The sequence below is a fragment of the Chenopodium quinoa genome, unplaced genomic scaffold, assembly GCF_001683475.1.
Source record: "Chenopodium quinoa cultivar QQ74 unplaced genomic scaffold, ASM168347v1, whole genome shotgun sequence".
NCBI classification, from domain to species: domain Eukaryota; kingdom Viridiplantae; phylum Streptophyta; class Magnoliopsida; order Caryophyllales; family Amaranthaceae; genus Chenopodium; species Chenopodium quinoa.
The window spans coordinates 2,752,167-2,761,835 of NW_018744167.1; the positions used below are offsets into that span (position 1 = coordinate 2,752,167).

Below are 9,669 nucleotides of genomic sequence, written 5' to 3' on the forward strand. Positions count from 1 at the left end.
TTTTTGAACTATTTTCCGTAGGTCCATAAGTCTTCACTATGTTATAAATATTCATCTGTTATTTTATGGGTTTCTCAAAATGAAGATTCATTGAAAATTTTGCTCTTTTGTTTTCATAATTTTTTCTTTGTTGGTTTGCTTTGATATTAGTAAACTAAATTTTTTTGTACCTTCAAGTAGGTTAGTATGTAGTGGTGTATTTTTTTTAATGAAATTTAATTTGATGGTTCAAGTTAATTAGCTATCTATTAAAATTGGTTATTTAATTAAGAGTAAATACTTAAAAAACCAATCCAGTGTGTTATGATTGATGTTGATTAATTAACACATTTAGACCTTGTTCTTTTAGACTCATTTAAGACCTTGTTGGTTACTTAACCATTTTGATCATATTTCTCTTTTAAATTTTGATGACTATGATTTTGTGTTAAATTTTATTTAAGTCTATTTTTGGGAGTACTTAAGGTTTATGAAGGAAATGTTTAGGATTTGTATGTATTATAAGTAGGCATTGTTTTGAACAAGAATACTTAAAACTAGCACCTTGTATATTTCCTAATGTTTTTCCATTAAAGAAAACGATTTTATCTTTTTATCCAAAAACGATAGATCCCTGGCCTGTTTGTGGATTAGCTAGGTTAAATCGACTTAACTAGACAATAGACGTAGTTTTTACCTCAATAAAATAAAGAAAAGGATGGACAAATGGTAAAAAATATTTGTATTCTTATTTTTTGGATAGGATGAGATTAGATACCCACCTAAAATCCCTTTCTTCATTGCCCTTCCATCCAATTGGAATAAACTAAAGATAGATCAAATTTAGAACGTACATTTGATTCTCATTCCAATATCATATATACACACACCAATTAAATTGTGCGTCCATAATGCCTCAAAATTCCGTGCACCCAAAAATGTGACTATTCTAATAATGTAATGCCATATGCATACATATAAATTAACCAGAAACATGATGAGTATGATTAGCCGGTTTTTGCTAAATTCGAAGCATATTCTAATCTATGCTTACGAATTCATGTTTATTATCTTTTCATTTTGATGAAAGATTATGATTCTCTATCGGATCAATGCCATGACGCTTAATTCTGGGGTTTGGCGCAATATGTGCTAACTTTTTGCACATTTTTGAAAATCCTTATCTATAAACAAACATATACAGATATATTAGAATAGGAGTATAGGACTATGTGGTTGATTCACCTTATAAAGATAAGGAAAGTGATAAGAACTGTTTATATAAAGGTAAAGAGGTCGAACTCACTGAAATGCCAACCCAATTCAAGTTATGGAGGCGATGTAAAGGATAAAGGGACACCCTCTCCTAATGGGTATTAAACCTCAAACCTTAAGGTTGAAAGGTGCTCGATCTCCATTCAAGTAGCTAGGTTAAGCTTAATCTGGTCGTATCATATCGCCTAAAGTGATGGAGGTGGTCACCTTACCAAAGAGACCTCTCCTCCGACTTGGAGATGATATTAGAGAAGGTTTCTTAAGCTTATTTAGGCATGTCTCTTTATGCAATTTTTTTTAAGTATGTAATACGGAGTATACTAATTCAATAATTGTACTAATAAGTACACGTACTTATTGGCGGCTTATAGGGTTGCATATAATATAACTCTATAAGTGCAAAGATTTATTGATGCATGATATATGAAATAAACAACCTTGCTAAAGAAGTAAAAAAAATTAGAGAATTTGATGGTGCCCTAATATGACCATTTAAAAAGTGAGTGCTAATGTTCACAAAAATATCTTAATATTTTACAACACTCAATTAAATATTAACCCAAGCCAAACGAAATATAAAATATAAATTTCTCTAGTTACGACATACCAAGTGTTAAATTTTGAGATATAGGAAATTGGTTTGGGCAACCCCAACAAGGAGGTTAGTTTGGTCCACAAATAAGGCTTACGAAGAATCCATACTAAAACCAATTAGTGATAATAGGAGTAACTCCTCTACCTTATAAAGTGAAACAATCTCTTTTCCTTTTCCAATGTGGGACACTCACGGTATGTTTAGAATGGATTTCAACACCTAGTATTTAATACGTCAATGACTTCATAAGAAGGTGCTTTGAAGGAATTCGAACCTAAGATCTTGATGCAATTAAGTAGTTAGGTTCCAAAGTCCAAGATTTGGTGGATGTTACGGTGCAAAACGCAAGAGTATGAAATCAAAGTTTGTCATATTAGAGGTTCACTTGGCTCAAAGTGGGGCCCAGTGTTCAAGGGAGCTAAACCTTTTTTGTCTTTGTTATTGGATACATACATTTCATTTTAGATACGTTCGCTTATCTCCACATCAAACACACATAGGATCTAGGCGTCTAGCTGTACCCATTTTATTTTATGTTTAATATTACAGGTATAATATTTTTTAATTAGGTCGAACGTTTTAGGCAAGGGAAAACCTCTATCTTCCTTGGATTTTCTATACTTCGTATTTTTCTACTTTTCTACATATGTTGTACTCCATACTCCGTATTAAAATATATATATATATATATATATATATATATATATATATATATATATATATATATATATATATATATATATAATTACTACATTAGCATTAGCTTCAAAAAAAATGTATATATATATTCCTCGATATTATGTCTTACATATATGTATCGAATACATATAACTTTTTCTATAATGTTCTTTTATTTCCAATCATTGTACACAAGTAAACATTCAAAAGAAATGAGGAGAAAAAAAAAGTGAAATTGTATCATTTTTTGTTTTTAAATAAGAGAGATCACATAATAATGTGGTAGTATTGTAGTAATATTGTGAAAGTGTGTAAAATTCAGGGAGTTCAATAAATGAGGTAAGAAAATAAGAGATGATAGAACTGAAATAGAAAAAATTACCAAGTGAATAATTTTAACAACAATTTAAACAAAAGGTGAACAGTACAACCAATAAAGAACGAAAGGAGTACGTGATAAGCATGGAGAGGCAAAATAGTCCGTGTGGAAAAATTAGGTACCACAGCACACCATGCATAATGATTTAGGGCTCATACTTTAATAGATAAATCCCTGGTCATAAATTCTTTTGAACCCTCTTCTTCCCCACCCCTTTTGCTTTTTTCATTCTTCGTATGTGTTTACGTGCATGCGTGAGACTAATATATAGTTGGCGTGGCCCTTAATTAGTTTGTATATATATATGTGAATAGTACCTTCTCTTCTTTCTTATTACTATTTTTTTATTTTTATTTTAATTCTTCTTTATTGATTCTCTTTCTCATAGCAATGCAAAATTAGTTTAAAGGAGGGGATGGAATCGTTAATCAAATCTCAAGATTCATGGTATTCCATAAAAGAAATACTTCGTATAGTTTAATAATGCAAAAGTAGTTTAAATACTACATAGTTTATTTTATCAATTCTTAGTCCTATTAGGATTGTATGGATTATTCATAAAGCGATATTGTCCCTTATACACTAATATGATACTCCGTATGATATAATGAATGTTTACTAACTTTATTGGTTACAATATTGTTTGCTAGACTTGAGGTCATATTTTGTTTACATTTGTTTTCTATTTCTTTTATTTTCAAAAAATAAAAATACATAGAATTTTAGAAATGATAAAATGCAAGCTTACATTCTCTAATCATGTATTCTTACTAATTAAGTTGCATTGACAACTACACAACGTTAATGGGTGATTAATTACTGATTATAGAATTTTTATGATTAATTCATATGGAGTTCAAAAAATATGTTTAGATACATGGATCAATTCAACTTTAACTTTCGTCTTCTTATTAAAGCTAGATTTTAATGAATTGATTGATGTTTACAACATAAATCTAATGAAAACCCTTTATTCTACATACTCTTAAATTAAACTTTATGCAGGTAATATGAATTAAAAGAGGTCTTTTTAAGAAAATCAATTATATTTTTAGAGTCTCTTGGAATCATTACTTAAAAAGCAGCCTCTTTCTGCAAATTAAGTGTCAAACGTTTTACTTTGTCCTGTTTTATACAAAGGTCTGTTCAATTACTGTCTTAACTTTGTTTCAAATGGTCAATTAATATAATTAATCAACAAAATAAAGCGTAAATTAATTATATATTCAATGTCAAACAAATTAATTAAAATCATATAATAATAATTTATGTTATAATTATATATAGTAGGAAAAATAAATTTAGATATAAAAATAATTAGAATTGAATATCACGTGAGAGGAGCCGTGGATTATAAGAAACGTACAAAAATACTAAATTGTGTAATTTGACTGTTTTGATTGAGTTTAAGAAAGATATAAAAGATCCTGGTTGAAAGAATGTTTGCATAATATTAAGGAAATCCAAAAATAGCTTAATAATCAAGATACTGCTAAGACCCACAGCTGGTGTACCCAGTACGTGAAGAAGAAATGTTAGACAAAATCTCTGGTGTTTTTTTTGTTTTTTTGTTTTTTTTTAATTTATCTTCTATATCACTCCAACTTTTTGTATGTTTTGTACAACTATTCTTTCAATTTTTTTGTGGTAAATCCAAGTGGTCAAATACTAAGGATATAGAAAATTGCACTGATATTCATACTTTTCCGTTGATTATCATGTTAAGTTGAATATTTGTCGACTTTTAAGAGGTTGGTAATTAAATTATGCTTGGTTTGGTAACACGGAAAAATAAAGTACGAGTAAATTATGATATGAAATATATTGACTAATTGTTTTTTTTTTCTTTTACTCGTATCTTTTATTTTTAGATGTACATAAATTTGGCCTAAATTCAGCTCAACTAAAATTGGACTTAACATGATAAATGAGTTGCAATTTTAATCAAAATTGTTCATTCAGCCGTCATCTCCAATTGGTTCAAGTCCGATCAAGTCATCGGGTGTCAGACTTGCGCACAATCCTAAGGCTAACACATGATTCACATGTCGTACCTCGCTAATTATTAAAAATGCGGTTGAGACACAATATATGACTCATCTTCATGCCCTTTTTAAGCAAAAATAGACTAGTGTTGGATCAAAAAACAAATTCGTATTTTCTTAGGTACGGTGATTCACATTTTTACACAACTGTAAGTAGTCAATTAGAAGTAGCAACACTCCTACCTCTAATCAGCATATACTTTAAAGTGATCCCCTTAATCCATCCCATATATGCTAATTTCACTATATTTTCATTCCAAACAAGTCTAAAAAACAATTTTAGAAATTTTATGAAGGACAATGTATATAATATATGCATAAGAAATACTATTGTACTCTCCAACTTCAAGACATGCATGAATACTGTACATAAAGCCTTGAGCCCCAAGTAATATGGAAAATTTTGATCATCATCATTTGTAGTACTAACCATTAAAAAACACATACAAACGCAAGAAAAAAAAAAATAGAACATTGATGTTTGGAAACACTTATCATTTGGTCCAAAAATTGTAGGTATCTCGTTCAGAACACCACCCCATGTCCATACACATGAGACACTCACACACAACACACACATTTTCATCAACTTCCACTTGCCTCGTCCTGGCCTCTTGAATTTACTACTGCTATTGTTAAAATTGAAATGAATGGGTCCCATGTTCAAAATTGCTTCCTCACGCGCTATTCATAACAATTGGAACTATTACAAATTTACAACCGTTGGTCAAAGAGCGTGGGGTTCACGCATGAAGGTGATACGTTGTAGTGGGAAACAAGAAATGCTGAAAGGCCGTACATTTTAACCGAATTATAAATGGCGGTAAATTCTAGGTTGCCCGCCACGTTACTTCTAGCTTTAAATAGTACGAGTAATTTTTTTATTTTTTTATTTTTTTTTAATTTATCATTTTTATTTGTTGCCCTTGTTAACGGTTCGCCAGCCAAAAAGGCACTGGTTTAATTTTTACTTATTTATTTGTTATTTTATTTTCGTTTGATTGGTCAATTTAAATGTTTGTTATTTTTTTGATACGAAGATCATATTTTTATGAGCAGATTTTGCGCTACAAGTTTAAGAATTTGTACTTACTTACTCGTATAAAAATACAAGTACTTAAATAATTTCAAAAGAAAAAAAAATTATTAAAAAAAAATAATAATAAATAAATAATATTATAGATGGTTAAATTATGGAGTACTTGTAATTTTATTAAACCAAATTTAATAAATAATCTATAAAAATAACTTAAGTTCAACAAAAATAATTTAATTTTAGTGTAAGGCAGGATATGGTAAACAAAAAAGAATTCGTTACTTTTTTCGGATTTTTTTTTTTTTTTTTTTTTTTTACGAATTATGATCAAGAATTGGTGTGTTTACATACTTTAATGGTTCTTTTTACTTGACCAATTTTAATTTTCAAGTATCGCATCCTCTACGTATTTTTGTGATTTATATACATAAGAAAAAATAGTTATATGAGATATATTTATAATTACACGTGTCAATACATATAATAACGAATTAACAATATCTAGGTTCTATAAATTTGACTAATTGAAAATTAAGGATATTGACACTAAAAGGAAGGGATGAAACATTCTAGTAAGCTTTTTCTTATGTACAAAGTAAAACATTTAATGACTTTGTGATGTTAAAAAAGGGTTAACTTTTAAAAATGTGATTAGACTCCTAGAGTTCCTATAATGTTGCAATAAAACTAATTTTGAGTTTTTGCACTATATAGAGTAGTAAATAAATTTGTCATATTATTCAATAGTCTTTTGAATTCACAACATAAAACATGTTTAATTTTATATATGTGGAAACACGATCATGATTTTTTGTAAATCTTCAGAAAGCCTGATACGTTACCAAATATAATTAATTGTTATTTAAATGGTATTGATTGACTGTACTTGATTCAATAATGTCTTAGAGCCAGTCTGTAATGTTAAATCAATAACTGCATGACACTCCAATAATTAAAAGCAATGTCATCAAGTCAAATGTTGACCATATTTTAACCTCTCATTTTCCTTTCTTAATCCTTAATTAATAAAAATTTGAAAACAAAAAAAAATCTTGAAAAAGTAATTTACCCTTTTAAGTTCAACAATGTGAGATTTTTTTGATAGTAAGTGAGGAAAAGTGATGGAGCATGAGTGTTGAGTGATGAAAATATTTTTGACCGACAAGTTAAAACGAAGAAGGCTGGGCATCTTGGGTCTCACGTGATAGGCAGAAACACATAAATCAATGTTTTTTTTAGAAATTAAAAACAAAACAAAAAAAAGGAAAACAAAAAAACTCATGTTTTGCTGACTCAGCTGTAACTATCAACCTCCACACTACCCAGTTGGAGCTTACTCCATTGGATCACAAACATCATTTCTCTCTCTTTGGACCATCTTCCACGTGTTTAAATCGCGTCCATTCATTAACCCTATGCGGCGGTTCGTATTGTTCTCCCACTTCACTGTGACAAACACCTCCCTCACCGCACTGTCACCCTATCACCGCCCCCTCACTCTACCCTTTTCTCAAGTAATTTCTTTAATTAGAGATATTTTTGCCCCCCTCTCTGACCCAATTATACAAACCCATAAAAATTACAATAATTATTTTTTAATTTAATTTAAATTTACCGTTTTTCCAATTTCGGCTGATGGTATCCTATATAAAACCCAACTCAAGAGTCACTTGTTTACCTCCTCCTTTTATTGCTCCTCTTCACACTCCCTACTTTCTCTCTCCTCTCTTCACAATACATTTTTCACAAAAAAAAATTGAACTTTCCCCTTACTTATTTTTCTCCTTACATTGAATCTTCCTTTCTCACTGTAATTTTCCCCAATTTTTTCCACCAACTTTCGCCTTTGTTGACAATTTGTTCTTCTTAATGCGAAGAACAGAAATAATTGATATTGTTTGAACCAATCCACCCTTAAAGAAGATGGATTATTCTCACTTGCTATGCCCGGTGAAATACACCGAGCATCGCAGCGTGACGAAGAAGCAGAACCTAATCAAAGTATCAAAGAAATCGATACCGAAACCACCACCTAGAGTGGTCCGTGTATCGGTTGTAGACAACGACGCAACCGACTCATCAAGCGACGAGGAGTCGGACTTATTCGGTCGTCACCGCGTAAGGCGGTACACGAATGAGATAGTGATCGAGCAAACCACGAGTTTGAATAATGCAGCGGTAGCAACAACAACGCCACCTATTGTCGCCCCTCTTTGTAAGAAGGCCGGGTCCAGGAGAAAGTCATCAGCAAACACGGCCGTGGCAACCGGCCAACCCGGTGGCTCGTTGGTGACTTCCGGTGGCGTTAGGAAGTTTCGAGGTGTCCGTCAACGGCCTTGGGGAAAATGGGCTGCGGAGATTCGAGACCCGGCGAAGCGAGTTCGGCTTTGGTTGGGAACCTATGACACCGCGGAGGAGGCTGCAATGGTTTACGATAACGCTGCGATTAAGCTTCGTGGTCCTGATGCGCTGACCAATTTTGCAACTCCGCCACCGCGTGAACCACCGGCTCCGGTGGTGGTCGAGACTCACGCGCCGTCGACTTCCGGCGGGTATGAGTCTGGTGATGAGTCTGCTTCTCATAACATTCTCTGCTCACCAACTTCTGTCCTCCACTTCCGCGGCGGTTCGACCGGTGAAGAACTCTCCCGGTTCAAACCGGACATCATCAAACATGAGGATGAATTGTTGTTTTGTCCGGTTCAAGAACCAAGCAACAGCTTGATGAGTAACAGTAACAGTATCAGCAACAGCAGTAGTAGCTGTCCCTTGGAGGAATGTCAAGGAGAATCATCATCAAATATCGGCGATTTCTTAGATACGCCGTATCTGAATGATTTCTTCAACTTTGAGTCACCGGAACCCATGATTTTCGAAGATTCCAAACCGTTGGATAATCTATTTACTATCGGAGATGATTGTGATAATCAGTTCCATAACCAGTTCGATTTCGGGGACGTCTTCGTTGATTCATTTATGGATGATTTCGATTTTAGTACGATGAATAACAATAACAACAACAGTTATTCATCGTCTAACTTATTACAAGTGGATGATTATTTTCAAGATATCAATGAGATTTTTGCAGCGGATCCTCTTGTAGCCTTGTAATCTGACTGGAAAAAAAAAAGAAAATGGGAGAGAGTCATCTTTTTCAGGCCGATTGTTGATCGGCAAGTTTTGTACCGGCGGCGAGTATTAATTAGATTTTTTGTTTAATTTTTATGTTAGTAGTACTAATATTATTCTCTGTTAGAAATATAGCGGAGAATTTTTGAGGAATTAATAAAATTAATTATATGAGAGTAATTATTTAGGCCTTTAATTTTGTCAAGTGATGATGAGTTGTATACAGTAAATTCAATTTGGTTGAAGAAAAATGGAAATACAGATTACAATTTGTTTCCTACTTTTAACTATTTTCCTAGCTGTGTTCTGCTTGATTTTCTACCATATAGTTTTATTCCTTTAACTCTGATTTATTTCCTTAAAAAAAACTGTAATTTATTTCCTTAAAATTAAAAATCAAGGTGTAAAAAGATTGTTCAAATGAACCTGTTGTCATTGACCATTGTTTTATTTTCACCCGTCATTATAACTACGGAGTGTAGATCGATGTTAACATTACTCTACTCGTGTCTATGTAGTGTTTGTTGATCGCTATACACTTGAGTGAGGTGAC

General features: G+C 31.9%; 1 protein-coding gene across 1 annotated transcript; it reads left to right on the top strand.

The window, feature by feature from the left end:
• Nucleotides 1-6,907: 6,907 nt before the first annotated feature.
• LOC110693935 (ethylene-responsive transcription factor CRF4-like) lies at nt 6,908-9,396 on the top strand. Its single transcript, XM_021871116.1, has one exon. The coding sequence runs from the start codon at nt 7,911-7,913 to the stop codon at nt 9,096-9,098; it is 1,188 nt and encodes a 395-aa protein (XP_021726808.1). The 5' UTR covers nt 6,908-7,910; the 3' UTR covers nt 9,099-9,396.
• Nucleotides 9,397-9,669: the final 273 nt, after the last annotated feature.